The sequence below is a fragment of the Poecilia formosa genome, unplaced genomic scaffold, assembly GCF_000485575.1.
Source record: "Poecilia formosa unplaced genomic scaffold, Poecilia_formosa-5.1.2 Scaffold40, whole genome shotgun sequence".
Classification (NCBI taxonomy): domain Eukaryota; kingdom Metazoa; phylum Chordata; class Actinopteri; order Cyprinodontiformes; family Poeciliidae; genus Poecilia; species Poecilia formosa.
In genome coordinates this window covers 863982-882969 of record NW_006799979.1, presented here as the reverse complement: position 1 = coordinate 882969, position 18988 = coordinate 863982, and the positions used below count along the sequence as shown (strand labels likewise).

Genomic DNA, 18988 nt, shown 5'->3' with positions numbered 1-18988 from the left:
ACACACACACACACACACACACACACACACACACACACACTCCCACAGGCAATCTGAGTGTGCTGTAATAGGATATGAATGAGTTATGTGGGAACTTTATTGCCCTTGGCTCGAAACACATGTTGGTGAATCCTAAATATTCTTGGTAATTCTGCAAACATCCTGACAATATATATATCAGGAGGAGGAACTGCACCATTCAGGAAATAAATACAGAAAATAACAGCTGTAGTAAAACTGACCGTTTACAGTGTGAAGCTTTATGTCTTCCATAGGAGTTGCGGCGCAGTACGTGATGGATTACTTCCCAGCAAAATCACTCTTTAACAACTGTAATATAAGATGCAATAATATTTGTATTCAAAATATTTTTTCACCCCCTCCTGCCATTATCGGTCATTAACCGTTTATATTAGGTCCAGAGGTGATGTTACACAGTGTGTATGAAAGAGCAAAACAGAGTGTTATTGTTGTAGTTATCTGGTTTGCAGGACCTGATAATTTGACAGGATGACAAACTTTATTATTTAAGAGTAAATAATTTGGTTTTAATGAGTGCAATTAATTTGTACATCTGTGTAGAGAAACTTTTAGTCTTCTCTAGTCTATGCTGCCTTTTTTTTTTTTTTTTTTTTTAAGATGCAGCCAGACCCATTTTACCTTAATATTTATTTAGCTTTTAATTTGTAGCTGTGCTAATTTTTGACCGGTCCCTGAACCTTCGTCTGATGTTTTGGTGATTGTCTCATATGTGCACCATTATGCTGTGTGAACTATTTGGTAGGTAATTTAAGGGTCTTGTCACAGCTCAGCATCTGTGTGCTCTGATAACTGGCTAAGGGTTGTGTAGTTATCATGAGTTATTGCCTTTTGAAGATAAGTAGGTCAGTCTTATGTACTTCTTTTTTTTCCACAATACGTTGCCAGACATTGCTGAATGATGATGACATTATGTGCATTACAGAGTTTTAATTATTGGGATGTATTTTTTCTATTGTGGATTGCAATAAATCCAAACTATATTGTGATATTTTTAAACCTATGTTGGTAGGGTCAGAAAATCAGATTTCTGAGTTTCCCTCCTGTTGGTCATCGTCAGGATTCAGTGCACTAGCGAGTTTCAGTGACAATATATTTGAAACTGGTTAAAAAAAAACAAACCTCACGTTTGGTGTTTTGAAGCAAAGGAATATATGCCGACCATTCTCAGCTCTGTCTCTACCTTGACATTCCACAGTCATTGCTGTGAAGTTTTCCCCCTACGCTTTAAACCACTAATCAGCCTCTCCTCTTTTCATTCTTTTAGGCTCGTAACGTAAACACAGGGGAGCTGGCTGCTATCAAAGTCATCAAACTGGAACCGGGTGAGTTGCCTCATGTTTGCCTTGGTTTATTCCCTTTTTTGTCCCTATATTGGATGCTCCGTTTCTTTATCAACTTCTTGTTCCAAGAAGAGCGATCCTCAGTTCTTTCTTTTTTTTTTTTTTTGTCCCCCATATTTATTTTCTTTGATGTTCCCCACTTTCCCTTCTCTCTGTTTCCATCTCCTCTTTCATTAATTAGTTGTGTTAGTAGCAGTAGTGTTACCATGGCAGTTAATTATCGCTGCAATGATGCCTGTGTTGACTGCAGGGGAGGACTTTGCTGTCGTCCAGCAGGAGATCTTAATGATGAAGGATTGTAAACACTCTAACATTGTTGCCTATTTTGGCAGCTATCTCCGGTAAGAGTGTGAATGTGTAGTAGTTGGTGACAGCTGTTAATAAGGTGCATGTTTTGGTTATAATCTGATTGTTAGACATATAGAGTGAGTTATATGGTATGTCTTTTGTTGTTTTTGTTTGTTTAGAAGGGATAAATTATGGATCAGCATGGAGTATTGTGGAGGTGGTTCTCTGCAGGATATATATCATGGTAAGATCTATACCCAGGTCTTATTTTTTTTGTATGTTTATCATTTTTTTTCTGCAACTGCTTTTTCTCTTCTTCCTCTCAGTAACCGGGCCTCTGTCAGAGTCGCAGATAGCCTACATGTCGCGGGAAACCCTGCAGGTAATGTTTACACTCTACACATTATAGACGTTCAGCATCGCTGTATTTTTTTTTTCCCCCGAATTTTTCCATTTCCAATAAATCTTTACTAATGCGATATTTCAAAACAAAACAAAAAAAACATTGATGGAAACATGATTTATGTTAATGCAGTAATTTTCACAAATTGGACATAATATTATTAACCCCACAAATCAAAGTAAGTTTGCATTTAAAAGTCATATATTTAAAAATAACTTAAAAAAGTATAGGAACTTTTGCAAATTAGAATTCAGTTATAATTAGAGTTGATGCAAAATAAAACCCTATAAACCTGAGGGGTTTTGTCCCTTTTCCTTCCTTATTTTCTACCAGAACCAACAGGTCGCCCATAGCAACAGCCTCTGTTTTGTGCACATTGATGAGTTCAAGTAATGTTGATACTTGAACTGTGCGTTATGGAACAAAAGCATAAATGACCAAAGCTAGTGTTAAGGTTTTAGGCAGTGGTTTCTGAACTGTTTGCCACGTGGGTCAAAAAGTAGAACGCTTTGTGTTTTTTGTTTATTTTTACCAAATTAGCTTGTTAAGAATATTTTTAATTTAATCTACTCAACAATAAACTAAATGGAGTGTTTCATTTTTTGTAGAAAAAATAAGTAAATCATTGTCCTTCCAAAGCATTAAAAATGTCTTGCATGTTTACCTTATGAAAAATTTGCTTAAAAATTCCAATATTTTGGGATTGTTTGCTATTTTCTTGATATTAAATTGTTTTCTTTAGCTGGACTTAACACATGGCTGCTTTTGAACAAAGTCGCTGTGTTTGTGGTCCTGTTTCTATGAAAATAAACAGAAAACAAAGAGCATGTGATAAAAGAGTAATGCTTTGTGTTGTAAGTTACATTTTCCATTTAAAGACATTCTTTGGGTGGCGAAACTTTTAAAAAAGGGTCGTTCTGCACCGACCAGCTGGGCTCATAGCGCACAGAACGCACTTTGGACATTACTGGCATTTTTTATTTTTAGAATAAAAATCTTACTCTTTCTGAAAAACAGAAAGTATAACATGTTGATATTAAGAAACTTCATATAGATACATCAAATGTTGTTGTTCTAAAACTGAAATTAATCAGCTGCCTTATTTCTATCATCTTATTTTGGTCTCGGTTTGACATCAGTAACCTCGTCATTCCTTTCACAGGGTTTATACTACCTACACAGCAAAGGCAAAATGCACAGAGATATTAAGGTGAGCCTGAACTAAAGTCTGCTCCATGTTCTCTTAACCGACATTTAATTAGATACTGCCTTTGTAGTTTACCTGTTTTAATCTTTACAATGTTGTGTGAATTATTTTTTAATAGAGCTTTATAGTTGTCAATAAAACATTTAATGGCTAATTTCATCTCAGGTTAAGATAAAGTCCATTTTATTATTGTTGTTATTATTGTAGAGTTTATAAAAGCATCATAGTTAATTCAAATATTTATTTGAAACTCATGGGTACATTTTTATGTATTGTCAGTATTTTTTTGTGAAAATGAGCAGAAAGTTTTTCTTGCTACTTTGTGGTATCTTTGGTCTTTTATAGGGAGCCAACATCCTCTTGACAGACAACGGCTACGTTAAACTTGGTGAGATCCGACTCTTATCTTCTGTTTTTAAAGATAGAATGAGATCAACTCCATTTACCGACAAGGGTTTTCTTTGGTTTATTTTTCTTATGCCCCCTTTTTTTTTTTCTTCTTCGTCTTCTTTTTAGCTGATTTTGGCGTGTCGGCCCAGATCACAGCCACTCTTGCCAAGAGAAAGTCATTCATTGGAACGCCTTACTGGTGAGTTTGGTATGCGGGTATCAGTGCAGATAGAGTTAAGTTAGACAGTGAAGCAGCCTCTCCCTGCTGCTATGTTGGAGTCATGACTTGTTACGTTTTCATTGAAGAGTTAAACAAGGGATTTGGGGAAAAATATGCACATTTTTGATTATAAGAAGAAAAAAAATGGGGAATTATATTTAGCTTCTACGTCTGTATCCTTTCATCTTCCACCATGGGTTTCTCTCTTAATCTAGGATGGCTCCAGAGGTGGCAGCAGTGGAGAGGAAGGGGGGCTACAATCAGCTGTGTGACATCTGGGCAGTGGGCATTACTGCAATAGAGCTGGCAGAACTACAGCCGCCCATGTTTGACCTGCACCCGATGAGGTAAAGCTGTGTGTGCAAGTTTATTATTGACACTCTGCTGAAGTGATGGCTGTGTGTTCTAGTTCTGTGTGAAACAATATTAGAAGATACTGAACTAAAAAAAAAAAAGAGCGGTGGATGTTTGGATGATTAGAATATTATGTAATGTTTAGATTGTTCTTGAAGGGTGATTTCACACATCGACTCAGTGTGACGAGGGACCAAAATTGTAATATTTGTTAGCTTTTCAGCTGCTGCACTCTGTCAAACGATTCCAACTAATTGGAAAACTTGTTCTCTTGGGCGCTGCACCAAAATCTTCTGAAGGAAACAAAATGAAAGCCTTCAAAGAAAACAAAGATGGAGCAGCGTCAGATTTTAGTGGCTGTCTTTGGTAAAAGACCGCGAGTCATTTGTCCCTCTGACATTAGACTCTCACGTTAGTTTTGCTTGCATTTACCCAGAATCCACTGCGTCTCGGTCCACTTTCTGCTTCTGAAATGGTCTCTGGTCTGCTTGGCGTTCACGTATGCATTCGAACCGCGGCAGAGTTCACGTCAGCTGAGCTGAGCCCGAGGTTTTTGGCGGACCAGAGTTCACTTCTTTTTGGCCCACATCAGAGTTCGATTGCTCATTCACACCTCTGCAAAGGAACACGACCGAAACTACAGTTTGATTATAGCGGACCGCGAACAGACCCTCACTCTTATTTTCAAATTAAAACACTCTGATCAAAACTTAAGATCTGGTCAAGATTGGAATATTACTTTATATCTGTTTTAAGAAAGTGTTTTTTCCCCCCTTTTTTCTATGATTTAACAAAAAAAAAATTTGGTACAATTCAAGACAACTACTGTGCATAGTTCCACCACTATCACTTGTTTCCCTCTTCGTCCCATCCAGGGCTCTGTTCTTGATGACAAAGAGTAACTTCCAGCCTCCGAAGTTGAAAGATAAACTCAAGTGGTGAGAGTCACTGACTTCTTTATCATTTTCATGTTTATCAAAGAAGCTGTTGGCGTTTTCATCAGAGCCATGGCATGAGTTATTTGAGGGGTCAAAAGTTTAACTCTTTCTTCTGTTCTCGTTTGTCTTCTTCTCTGGCCTTGACAAACAGGACGAATAACTTCCATCATTTTGTGAAACTAGCTCTTACCAAGAACCCAAAGAAGAGGCCTACGGCAGAGAAACTGCTGCAGGTGAGAAATGAAACAAGACAGTTTTACTTCTTTAAAGGAAATAACCTGGAATGCAGTTTGTAAGTTTTTATATCAGTTGCAGATGTAGGAGAATCCTCGTCCCGTCTAAATGTCATGAAATCAAGTTTTGATGTATTTTAGGTTAAAATAAAATTTAACCTAAATTAAAATTTTAACATTTTAAAATTGAAATATACCCTATAAATATATCCTATAGATCACAATGCCTGAAAAAACAACACTGCATTTACTGGTTGCTTTATGAACCTATTAAATTACTGTTATACTATACTTTACGTGTGTTATAATCTTAGAAACTCCCCTTGGAAATGCTTAAGGTGCTTGAATTTGATTCCGTGAAAGGCGTAAGAACGTTTTGGGCTGTTTTCACACCTGATAGTCCGGTTGACTCGGTTCGATTGGGAACCAAAATTTGCAACAGTCATTACATTTTCAGGTGGTGCGGTTCACTTTCACACTGCAATGTGTCAAACCATCCAAAACCCTTTTTAAACCTGTTCACCCCCTCCTTAGCCTGAGGGGGCGCTGCACCAAGAACCACTGAAGGACACGACAAGAAAACCAGACAAGATTAGAGAAACTTCCTTCTTCGCAAAATATAAACAAAAATGGAGTTTTGTCAGACTTGAGGTTGTAGGATTTCGCTAGACCACTAGCCATTTCTCCCACTAGCTCTAAACACACACATTTGTTTTGGGTGTATTTACCCAGAACTCCCTGCGGGCGCATTCACATCAGCCCTGTAAGTTTGGAGGTGTTTGTTTTGTTTCAGCGCCACCACAGGCGAGGAGGTGGAACAGGTTTTTCAGAGGGTTTGGATAGTTTGATACATTGCAGTGTGAAAGCCAACCGCAGCTGAAAGTACAAGAAATGTTGCAGCTTTTTTCCCCCCCAGTTGAACTGAATCTACTGGACTATCGGGTGTGCAAACACCCTCAGCTGACCTCCGTCTTCTGTCTCTCCTCCAGCACCCGTTCGTCTCCCAGCCTCTCAGCAGGACGCTTGCGATCGAGCTGCTGGACAAGTCCAACAACCCCGACCACAGCACGTACAACGACTTCGATGACGACGAGCCTGAGCCCGAGGTAACCTTTCACCTTCTGAGATTCCGTCTGCTTGAAAACTAAAGTGCTGCCAAGTATAAGAAGCAGATCAGTAAAGAAGTGATTGTGATTTGCTGGATTTTGCTTCTTTCCTCCCTTTCTTAAAATATGTCCTCATGTCTCCTCAGCTGGCTATTCACTGATCCCCAGCCGTCATTTCCTCTTTCCTTATGCTCTTTTTTTTTTTCGCCCTTGTTTATGTGACTCATTCTTTGCTTTTTTCTTCTCCTCCCCTGTTTCTCTATTCTTTCGCTCTTTGGCACTCTTCTCTTTCCTCCGTCTTTTACCTCACTTTTCCTCTCTCCTCCATTTTTCTCCTGTTTTCCCCGCCTCCTTCCTCCCACTTAGTTTAAATACAGAGGTCATTTCCTCCCCATAAGCCCCGGTGCTCGACGCGCACCCCGCTTTGCGGCCCGCAGGAAGGTACTTGTGTCGACTGCAGTGATGTCTTTCTAACACAAGCTGTCTGTTCTTGGAAAATGCTTCTGAATTCGAACTGCAGCAGCGACTGAACACAGTTGAGAGTTTCCATTCTGTCCTCTGAATCCTGGTGTTGTCATGGAGTTCGGCTCTGGCATGTGACGCATTCATGGATTTACCCATGCAGCTGCATAATTACTCTAAGCGTTCATGTTTTTTTTGTGCTGATTTGAGTGTCGGCTGATTGTTAACTACCTTTTCTGGTCAGTATGTTAGTCCTTTTAACATTTTATTTCCTTATGGTTTGAGTTGATGAATTTCTTAAAGCCATACATGATTCTGGGGTCAAAATGTTTTAGTTTTTCTGGAAAGAAACTCGTTTATTATCGACTAACCATGGCCACATCAGTGAGATTTTTCTGGCAGCTCTTTTAGGGATCTTAAATGTGTAACATCGCTAAGCAAACATCTGTAACTCATCCCAGGTCTGTGATAGCAGCAGCTGGGATGAAGATGTGGTTGATGAAGAGAGCTTCCAAAGCTTCACATGTTCTAGTTCTCTAAACTGATTTCTTATAGACACAATTAGAAGAATCGTTCACTTGTCTTAAACGTACAACTCCAGCCTTTGACAGAAATCTATGCAAAATACAGAAAAAAACAAAAAAAAAACATTTGCAAGGTTTTATCCTTTGCAAAGCCAAAACTCTCAAATCGTTTTTCTCATTTTGTTGTGACGATCACGAAGCTCAGTATATTTTATTGGGATTTTATGCGACGATCTAAAGATAAGTGCAGTGTGCTATTGGGAAGTGGAAAGGAAAACAAAGTCTTTTAAAAACATCTTTTAAGACATAAAGATCATTAAAGAGTCCTTTGAATTTGTATTCAACCTCTATCTGTCATATTTTGTAGAAATAGTGTATTTAGATGTACATCTCTACCAGATTTGCACATTGTGTGTGAATCTCAATTTTCAAATCTTGCCACAGATTCTCAGGTGGGTTTAGGTCTGGACTTTGACTTGGCCATCCTAACACATGATTATGCTTTGATTTAAGCCAATCAGGTGTAGCATTTGCTACAATGGATGTTTAGCGTTTCCCTGTCCTTGTTGGGGGACAAAAGTATCTCCAAAGCATGTTGCTGCCATCACCACATTGTACTGTGTGGCTGTTATAGTCAGTGTCAGGTGAACAGTATTTAACACGAACAGAACAAAATTAAAATTCTGTATAGAAATTGTAGCACACACCTTAATTCTATGTGTAAGTCAGGTGATTTTTGGTTGCACCTGATTTTATTTGCGTTTCAGAGTAAAGGGGGGCTGAATACAAATTCTCTCCATGTTTCCAGATGTATTACCATAAAAAAAACTATTATTTTTCTTTCCACTTATCAATTACACACTATTTTCTGTTGCTTTATCATAAAATCCCACTAAAAGACTATGGGAGACTGTAATTTGACAAAGTATGAAAAATTTAAAGAAGTTTGTGTGATAAAGTTTATGGATCCCCATCTTCACCCGGATCTTAAAGGATGCAGATAAAAATGATATTTTAGGTTGGGAAGCCATCTTCAACTCACATTTCCTGTAGAAGTTTCTAACCACTCTCACGGGACTGTCATGAGAATGGATTTAATATTGACGAATCTACTTGATGACTATAGTTGTTTTCATTTTTGGATTGAGATCTCCAGTTCTTGATCAGGCATGGCATGAGTTTGTGGTGTGTTTAGGGTTTCCTGTGGAAAAAAAACATATCTACTTCCTGAGATTAAACGCTTAAGATATGATGTCAAATTAAGTAACATTTGTGTTTTTATTTCAATTCTTGGAGGTTGGGAGGAGAAATAAGCCTTAAATTATTGACATGTTTGTCTGTGGAATTGTAAAAAAAAAAAAAATCTAAACTAAAACTTAAATTTCTTGGGTTTTTAAGACTAAAGGTTTTGATGCTGCCAGTGCAGAAAGATTTGTTTTTCAGTGACTCAGTTGCTACGTTTTTGGTCTCCGGCCAAAAGCAGTGGCTAGTTGTTTTTGCTGTGTCTTTGAATGCTGCGCCACAGGAAATGGCAGAACGATGAGGCTTTTTTCTTTTTAAAATCAGCGGTAGTCTTAAGTGCAACGTAAACATCATATCTTACATTTGAACTGCTCTGCTCTTCACTTTTAGTCTCCGGTCTCGGTTCCTCATCGGATCCGCTCCACCAGCAGGAGCACGAGGGAAGGAAAGACTCTGTCCGAGATAAACTGTAAGTCAGAGCGCGCTGTCTTCACTTTTCTTGCTCTCATTTCACGTCCGTCTGCCAAACTCATGTTCCCCGTCTTTCCCCATTGTCCCTTCGCAGTCGGACAAGTGAAGTTTGATCCTCTTCTGAGAAAGGAGACAGAACCTCATCACGAGCCGGTGAGTAATGAGGCGTGGCCTTATATGTGTATGCATGTGAATGAGACTGTGTGGTTTGAATTGCACCTGCATTGTTGTTTCTAACCTCGTAATACGAAGCACTCGTTTCTGTCACTCCACAGGGAACCGTACATGAGCTTGGTGGTTTTTATAAAATATGTTGCTCTCTGTCTCTGATCTTTCCCGCTTGAAATTCTTTTGATTTGGTTCATGTAAGGTCAGTTGGTTCTTTAATAAGATTAGTAAGCAGAGTTGGTTGACAAGCAAGTAAACGATATCAGTTGGTAAGTTAGTTTAGGAAAAGCGGATAATAGCAAAGGTAGTTACTAATGTTTGAAAGTTTGAATAGTTAGTTTGGTTAGTGCGCAATTACAGTGAATGTGAATGCAAAGTTAGTGGGCTAAGTAGTGTATAAATGTAAAGAGAGTAAGCAATTTAAGGGTTGTAGGATTAGTTAGTAGGTATGTAGCTAAAACAAGTTGGTAAAGCTCATAAGCAAATGAGTAAACTTTGAATTGAACAGATGTTTTTGCCTTGAGATGACATTTGTTGTGAATTTTCACAATATAAACAAATTGAATTAAGTCAAGTTTGATAAGTAAGTTTACTTAATCAGCAAATATGGTTAGTAAATAAGCTTTAGTGGTATGTAATGTTGGTAACTTAAGTTTTCAAGTAAATTAGTAAGTATTACCTGTCAACCCTACATCATTGACTAGTAAGGTTAGATGGCAGGGAATGTTAGTAAGTAGGAAGGTAACCAAGTTAGCTTAGTTAGTAAATATGAGTACTCAGTCAGTTTACTTCATTTGTAAGCAAGCTTAGTTAGTTACCTGGGTGAAAAGTGTTTTGCACATTAGCAGGAGGTTTAACCACCCAAAGTTTACTCATGTTAGTTTGGAGTCGATGTGATTTTCTTCATCCAAGGGATTTTGAAACAGTAGCACACAGAAGCTAATAGTCTGAGATTGTTGCTTTGTTGTATTTTGTGTGAAACCCACAATTCTGATTTAGATTTAATGTCACACCTAAAGAGTGTTTCATTTATAAGACGGAAAACCAGGATATGGCCCATTGGTAGCCTTAAATGTGACTGTTCACTACTTTAATTGCTGCATTGAAGCTAAAAAACAACAAAGTCTGTCCTGTAGTGAAATTGAACGGTGCATTTCTCTGGCGGTAAAACACATTTCTGGATTAAACCACACATTTGGGTTTGACAGTTTTGAGGAGGAACATGAAACACACCTGCTGTCTCTCTCTACTGTTAGACTCCCTGAAATGGTTGGTGCTTTTGAATTTTGCTTTTGGAAAACAAATGGGATGGGGCAGCTTCCGGACACAAGACGCTTTACTTCCACATTTTCACCTTTCACATCTACCTTTCCCTCTGTCATCTCTGTTCTAGTTGGCTGAGATAAAATCCAATTACAATTAAGTCAGCCCCCTGCCTTTCTCTTTCCTCTGTGCAGCTTCACCCATACAGTTTATTTAAATAGTAGCACTTTGTCCCTAAAGCCACTTTCACTCAGATTTATTCATTTTCTTTTCAGTTTCAAATCTATTTTTGAAACTTGTAACATATTTTGTTTTCAGCTTTTTCTTCTTCATCACAAACTTTCACCTTTCTGATGTCCATTCGCTCAGCCGACCAGTTTCACAATGGAGTCGATGCTTCACCATTACCACATTATTCTAACAATTGATAACTTCTCTTTATTGACCAAATTGACTGCTCTATGAAACGCTGACGCAATTTTTACATAGCACCGGTTCATAATGACCGCCATTTAAATGCTCCAGGTAAAACAAACATGCTTCATTCATGTCTAACTACAGAGAATCCAACTGGTTCACAAACATGCATCCAGTTCAGTCCCATTTTAACACAACACAGTCAAACATCAGTCATAGTAGAACTTATGCTACATCAGCTAGAATCATGACCCATTCCTGCTTTTTCTTTTTTGAGCTCTTAGTAGTTTTGATAAAGAAAATGTATAAGATTGATTTATAGCTGATTATAGCCAGTTGCTTTTTATCCTTTTTGATTTATAAACAGATATGTTTACATTCTTTTCTTTTTTAATAGATATAAGATTTTGTTCCTTGATTGAATGTTATTGATTCTTTCCTTTTGGGTTTTCTGGTTATTCAATAACATCCTCCTCTGTTATTTTTTTCCCTTCTCCTCTGTTGACTTTAATTACCCCACCTATTCCTCCTCTGTCTTTTTAGCTCTGGTTTTTAGACTTAATCTTTTCACTCATTCATCCTCCTTCTCACCCCTGTGCCTCGTTTCCTCTCTGTTATCTATATAAGTCCAGGTTAATGTATTAACTGAGGTCTCTCTCGCTCTGTCTTGCTGACCAGTGTGATTCTGAGCCCTATCTGGACTGTGTTGAGGAGCTCTACTATACCGCGAGATCTAATCTGGTAGTACTCCCTCTGTCTCTCCCATTATTCGTCATCCGTCTATCTACATACTAGCTGGCTTTTTTTTTCCTCCTCATAGTTTACACCTCTTATCTCCGCTTCCACATCTTCCTTACGTTCCCTCTTGTTCTTCATAATCTCTTATGAAAAGAAAAAGTCTTTGTCCTTATGTTTCCAATTTTTTGCTCTCTGAGCTACTGTTGTCTCTTTTTTTGTTCACTTTTAGCTGCACAATGTTTCAAATATATTTACAGTGCCTTGCAAAACTGGTCTCTCCTCTTGAACTTTTTCACATATTCATTCATGTTGCAGCCGAAAAACTTCAATGGGGATTTTTTCTCCCCTTCTGATAAATGACACAAAGGTACACAAAATTATGAAGAGGAAGAAAAAATAATGCAGTATTTTCAGACTTCTGCAAATAGCGAGTTTCTCAAATGGGTTTTTTCTGGGCATGCCCAGTTGTGTGCTACAACCACAGTTTTTTATGATGTGGTCGGGCTGTTCAATTTGGGGGTTATTTAATCATGAATGTGACTTGTAACCAACTAAACAAGTTTCTCAGGCTGTTTTTTGACAATGGCTGTCATCTTGCCACCTTCTCATAAAAGCCAGACCTCTTAGCTGTATCTTTGGAGAGCCTTGTTGTCATAGGTTTAGAGTAGAGATGCACCAATATGAAAGAAGCGATAGCCGATATTTACCGACATTATATCTCGTTATTATAACTGCTGTAAACCTTAGTCTATTGCCACTTTGCTGTCTAATGTTCTGTAAGAAACATTTGAGGCCTTCTCAGAACAACAGAGACGGTTTTACTGGGTTTTATTTTGGGTCATTATAGTGAAGTTGGGCCGAAAACGTCTGCCACTTTCTCCAAATCTTCCTGTAAAAAAAGTTTGATGATAATTTTTCTTCTCTACGTTAATCTGTCACAAAAAAAAAGTCCCCTTGAAACACATTAAATACGTTGAAGTAGTTGGTTGAAAAACTCTGTGAAAGTTCAATAAGTATGAAGATGTTTGCAAGGCTCTGGACGTCCATCCTCACGATGTTGGTCCATCTCTTCTGGTCCGTCCGTGTTTCTCTCTCTTCACCTCTTTTCCGACTTTCCGCTTCACTAACTGGTGCTTCAGGTGTTACTGTCACATGATTATCACTGTTGTTGTTGTTCTCTTGTTATGCTGTATATGAAATGCACACTGTGGCAAACATACAAATGTACAGAGGAAGGTTAGAGGTCCGAGTCAAACGCAGAGCTGGGACTGTGAAAAGATCTTGCATCAGTCTCATACTGTACATGTGCTGAAACTCTTGAGTGTTTGCTGTGTTGTGCTGCTGTTCTTTTTTTTTTTTTTTTTTTTTCAGCATATCTGATCTTTTTCTTCACAGACTCTCACCTTCTCTGTTCTAACCTGAATTTTGTTTTCTAACTTCTGACCTGCTGTAGTTCACTACAAGCACGGAACCTCTGATTTTTTTTTTTTTTTTCAGTACGTGTTCTTTCCTGTTGCATGCTTAATTCTCTTTGTCTTGTAAAATGTTCATGCAACACAACAATGCTCTGTCTGTGGCTTTATGTAACAGATCCTAAGCCCAGCTTTTTAAAATTGGTCTAAGTTAATCTAAATGCTAGGCAGCTGATGCAGGTGATTTAAAACAGAGTTTAGAAGTAAATATGTTGAATCTAATTAATACCAGCTTCCTGATCCATCAGTACTTTCACTCTCTGGTATCAGAGAGTCTTACTTCTAAAACTTAGTGAGCCTAACCATCACTAGAACACTTTAAAGTAGTTTTAAGTTAGTCCTGAATCTGGACTACAGCTTTTTTCAAATAAAGTCAACATATAAAATTAAAAATAAGTATTTTTATGAAACAGTTCAAACCTTTACTCAGTTCCTGTTTGGTGTCTTAAGTTAAAATAATAATAATAAAAAAAATAGCTTTAGCTTCAGATAATAAACAAAAAGGCTGGAATATATTTCACTTTTAAATGATCTCAATTTGTCCACATTGGGATTATTAGAAAACAGAAGTTTTGTGACCAAATATGGTTAAATTATATAACATATTATTTTTTTAAGTGATCTTTTTTTCAAATCAAAAGAGTCACAACTTTAAGAACTTTAAGTGTAAAGTATAGCTGGTTTTGACGCTGGCAAAATTATTTGAACAATTCAGATAGTTTTGGTTACTGTATTTATTTCTGTAGTAAGTCATTTATTCACTTTGCTGTAGATATCAATAAGTGTAATCATTTAAAAAAATCTTGACTGAAAAATACAGAAAGTGGCATAGAAATGTACAAGCACAGAATACCAAATTTACATAAACTCAGTTTTCAAGCTTCCAGGATATAGTAGGTTTTTTTTTTCTTTTGTAGAAATAATTAAATAGATAAATAAAAATTCGCAAAACAGTTGAGATATTTTACCAGTAATGATTGTAAAACAATGGAAAGCATTAATCCCACTTTTCTGTAAACTCCTGCTGTCCATGTTTTGCATATTAAACTTGATCTTTACAGTTTAAATTACATTTTATATTTCTTTTTTTTAATGCAGTTAATTTTGTATATATTGGATATTGATAAGATAATTAGTGCTAGAGGGAAAACAATGTAGAAACTTTAGGATTAGTGGATTGGATCAATAAAATATAAAATTCCAAGGTGGTATTTATTTAGTTCCTTGTTATTCAGGAAAATTTGTCCTATTGCTGTCATGAAGAAACAATTTCATATGATACACAGGACTACGATACTAACGTGCTTTCTCTTTCTTTTAGGACTTGCAGCTGGAGTACGGCCACGATTCACCAAGTTTGCTGGGAGGAAACAAGTAAGTAGATGATTTTAAATTTCCAGCTTTGCTCCTTTCTCCCTCTGTTATACATGTTTTAGTGTTCAATCAATAGACCAGTCAAAACTATCGAGATTAGGAGGTGTGGACTATACAGATGAAGCGTTAATTTTACAACAATTTTGTGAAAAGGCACTTACTTCTGTCTGCATCTTAAACAGAAGCCTTCTCAAGTCTGTCGAGGAGGAACTTCAGCAGAGGTGAGTCCGAGCCTTTTTCTTTTTTTCACTTCTGGTTGGACCGACGTGTTGAACTGCGAGTGTGTATTTTTACCGCATTCACTCATCAGCGAATCATTTAACGGCAGGACTAACGGTGCCAATCACACGCCACTAATGCCGTCGTAATAATGACTTCAGTGCTGTCACGGCTCTCACGTTCCAGGTTCTGCTTCCCTTGTTTGTTTGTTTTTTTTCTTCTTCTGCGGCTTGCTTTGTGCTGCGACTGGAAAATGCTGAATTTCTTAGGAGCTTCCTGCAGAGAGCATGGCTCACACACGCGCACGCACACACACACACACACACACACACATGCAATGAGTCACACATTTAAAAATGCAACCGACTTAATTCTACCAAAACATACTGACAAGTCCTTGGAGAAATTCTTATGCGCTTAAATGATAATTGTTGTTGTCCATGTGCTTTTTGATATTCTGAGAGATTTTGTGAGCTGCTGGAGAAAACAGTCCCTTTGAAATATTAGCTTTTTTTTTTTTTTTTTTTTTCTTCCCATTTTTAAAAATGCAGTTTTCTAGTTTGAGGCTCGACAAATAAATGAGTGATCTCACTTTGTTGTATTATGTAGAACTGCTCTTATTAGATAGTAATATTCACACTTGCATGCATATTTAAGCAGGAAAGACTAGAAGTCCTTCATGCAGACACTATAACTGGTTACATATCAGGACTGTCGACTTTGATGATTGATGGTTATAACAAAGATTGTATTAAAAAAATCCAAACAAAATGTTAACTGAAGCTTAAATGACTTTGTAAGCTTTAAGCTGTTACTTTGTTCCCAGATTTATTGACAGTGTAGCTCCGGGTCAGTTAGAAGCGTACAGGTGTTGGAGGGTTTAGTAAAAAGAAGATGTGACAAATACTTCTGGTTGAACAGCAAAAGTAGGATTTCTGTTTGAGAACATTCAGATGTGGACAAAGTTGTTGGCACCCCTGGTAGAAGATGGGTTTAAAATATGAGTTATTTTATTCTTTTACTGCTACAGCAACTTTTCACAGGAAAATAAAATCTTGGTGCTTCTGTTGAGTGGGTAAAAATAAAGTTAATCTGTTTTTAAGTAGATTACTGTTAATGATACCCCTTGCCAACCATTAAATGTAATAGTAATATTTTTATTTGTACCATCCTTTTCAACTTTAACAAAATTTCTAGGTACTTTTATGACTAGCATTCCAGAACTTTTTTCCATAAATATAGTCTCAATGGCCATTAGATGCTATCACCTTAGCAACCAGTTGTTTGAGGAAGATGCCACAGGCAAAAAGTTGTTTTTTTTTGTCTTACCAAAACAAATGTAAATATAAAAAAAAAAGTTCTGAGACTCTAAGTTGATTCTCTGGGTTTGGTCAGATAAACACTACGCTTAAGCTTTTAGGCCACAAAGCTCCAGGTTAGTGTCTGAGCTTCTGCCTCACAGACTCCACCACTCCGCTCCTTCAGACTAGCTACTTCTCAGTGAAACTCTGGAAAAATTTTTGCTAAAGGGTTGTTAGAGGGGCGCCTTCCTGAAGGCGGAGTTTCAGAAATAGCAGGAATTTTTGAAGAGAGAAAAGCCCAGAGTAAAATGTCTTCTCTCATATTTGATATTTAAAGCATTTTTTTTAAACAAATGAAGTTACCATAACTACTTGATTATGCTATGAAATGGCACTATGTGCCTGGATAAAATTTTCTGGTAAACAGAAAAGATGTCATTAATGATCCATCATGTTTTGCCAAATCAACACAGAAGTTGTTCAGTGTGAGATTCTGCTCCATGCTGTAGAAGTTTTATTTATTTTAAGATATCTTTTTTTTTTTTCTTTTACATCTTTACCTGGGGTGCCAATGAATTTGTCCGGGTCTGTTTGGGATAAGTTATCTCCAGCGATAACAATGAGGCCACAGAAAGCATTTAGTGGAGAAGTGTTAAGTTTCGATCAGCAGAGTGAGAAAGGTTGCCGTTAAACACGAGGGACTTGTGTATTATTCTGCTGGACTGGAATCCTTCAGTCCTTTCAGATCTGCCCTGAGTTTAGATCTTAGACGTAGTGTGTGAACCGAGCTTTACTCAGCTCTCCCTCCCCCTCTTCCCTTCCTCCTCCTCCTCCTGTCGTCATCTCCCATCCCTATTTGCTTGATCTTGCCCCCATTACTTCTCTCCCCCACTGCAACAAAATCTACCCCCCCTCTTCTTCCCCCACCCCCTGATCGTCCCCTTCCTGTCTTCCCCTCCTCTCCCAGGGGCCATGTTGCACACTTAGGGGATGATGAGGATGAGGATGATGATGGTGCAGATGATGATGAAACTCACACTCAGTAAGTTCCCGCTCAGTCTCAGAAACTGGAAGCCTTTCTCTCCTTCTCTCCACATCTTTTTCTCCTCGCGAAGGCCAAAAGATGAGTTTGAGAGGGAAACGAGGAGGAAGGCTTCTCGTCTTCTCCACAGTTTCATCCACGCGTCTCCATGCAGCACGAACCACCATCATGCCACCTGTGTGTGTGTGTGTGTGTGTTTTTCACACTGCATCTGCTGTCTGTTGTTAAGTTTTAAAGCTACTAACAGTTACTGTGAAGGCCACAAATGCACTGAATTAGAAGTTTGTTTTAAAAACAGACATTCTTACCGTCGGGGTTTTCCACATTTCATCAAAAGAAACACAAACTTTATTGCGTTTTAGTTGGATCTTATGTAAAAGAGCAGTGTGATAATGCATAATTGTGAAATAGAAAGCGTATGATATATGGTTTTCAACTTTTTTTACAAATAAAAATCTGAATGTAGCTGTATTCAGACAATTTTTGGTACGTCCAAAAAAATAAAATCCAGTATGAAATGGTAAACAAATTCCACCTGTTTGTATCTAAACCTCAGTATAAAGTTGCTCTTTGAGGACCTGAGCAGTTTGTTAGAGATTATTACTGAATGAAAAGCACAATAAAGACCAAGTAACCTAACAAATAGGTCAGGGTGAAGGTTGCAGAGACCATATTTTCCAGTGGAGGGCACTCTTTAGCAAATGTTAATAGAAGAGCTAATTTTTTTGTTGTCTCTTTAGCATTTAAACTTGATTTTATGTATATTATATAATTGAAGATAAGATATTATTGTATAACAGCATACCAAAAACGGATACTTCTCGCGTTGTTCACCCGTGATGAGATTCAGCAAATCACTTATGTTTTTTTTCTCCGGAAAATTGACTGATGTATTGTGGGTATTCTGACTGACGTCCTACCGTAGCCAATTAGGCAAAATTAGCAACAGAGTTAGCAACACTCTGCAACTATAAAACTGAAGCCATGAGTAGAAAAAAAAAATCACTTCCTGAAGCACAAAACACAAGTGGTTAATGAGAAATTTGATTCTGTTGAGGGAGATTTGCTACAGTTCATGTTGTGTCATTGCTACATGGTGGGTATCAACGTCGCTAAAATTAGCTGTGTAGCATTAACTTCCACTCAATACTGTGTTGGTGTAGCGCTTAAGCATTAGCAGAACTAATGTTTGTGATTAGCGATTTAGCGTTAGCGCAGCTAACATTTTAGTCAGTACCTACCACTGGTGTTGGGGTATAAAACAATAACCCAAGCACAGAACAGTGTTCAATCCATCATCTGACAATGTAAAGACAAAAACACAACTGTAAACCTACCAAGACATGGCTGTTCTCTTTAAAAGAAAAACAAGGACAAGCATTTTTCAGAGGAACCAAGACGTTCAGTGTGCAGAGGTCAGCTGTTGACAGTTTTATCTAAGTATAGCGAGAGAAAATACCATTTTTCACAATCTGTTGAACGTGAAAAGCTGGCAGAGACAAACCCCAAAAGACCTGCAAGTGTAATTGAAAGGTTTTTCTGCAAAGTATTGAATAAGGTCCACTGAATAGAAATGCACATTTTTCGGCTAACTGTTGAAAACCACATATCCATTTTCTTCTGTTTTGCAGTTCTGCTTCACCTCCCCCCCTTTTTTTTATTTGTTGTAACTTACAATCCCAATAAAATTCACTGAAGATTGTGGCTGTAAGTTTAAGGGAATGACTTGTTTTTTTTTGCAAAGTCACTGTAATTTCTGTAGTAGCTTTAAAGT

General features: G+C 37.6%; 1 protein-coding gene across 2 annotated transcripts in view; it reads left to right on the top strand.

The window, feature by feature from the left end:
• LOC103137389 (mitogen-activated protein kinase kinase kinase kinase 3-like) overlaps positions 1-17234 on the top strand; it is a 33908-nt gene extending 16674 nt beyond the window's left edge. Inside the window, exons 2-18 of one of the 2 annotated variants that reach the window (XM_007551107.2) lie at positions 1307-1364; positions 1633-1723; positions 1850-1914; positions 1997-2052; positions 3236-3283; positions 3626-3668; positions 3797-3869; positions 4106-4237; positions 5120-5182; positions 5334-5415; positions 6405-6521; positions 9140-9218; positions 9315-9373; positions 11747-11809; positions 14600-14652; positions 14835-14873; positions 17140-17234. In XM_007551107.2, the coding sequence (XP_007551169.1) occupies positions 1307-1364; positions 1633-1723; positions 1850-1914; positions 1997-2052; positions 3236-3283; positions 3626-3668; positions 3797-3869; positions 4106-4237; positions 5120-5182; positions 5334-5415; positions 6405-6521; positions 9140-9218; positions 9315-9373; positions 11747-11809; positions 14600-14652; positions 14835-14873; positions 17140-17218 (1200 nt within the window). In that variant the 3' untranslated portion in view covers positions 17219-17234. The remainder of the gene's footprint in view (positions 1-1306; positions 1365-1632; positions 1724-1849; positions 1915-1996; positions 2053-3235; positions 3284-3625; positions 3669-3796; positions 3870-4105; positions 4238-5119; positions 5183-5333; positions 5416-6404; positions 6522-9139; positions 9219-9314; positions 9374-11746; positions 11810-14599; positions 14653-14834; positions 14874-17139) is intronic. The other variant, XM_007551108.2, reaches the window with a different exon arrangement.
• Positions 17235-18988: the final 1754 nt, after the last annotated feature.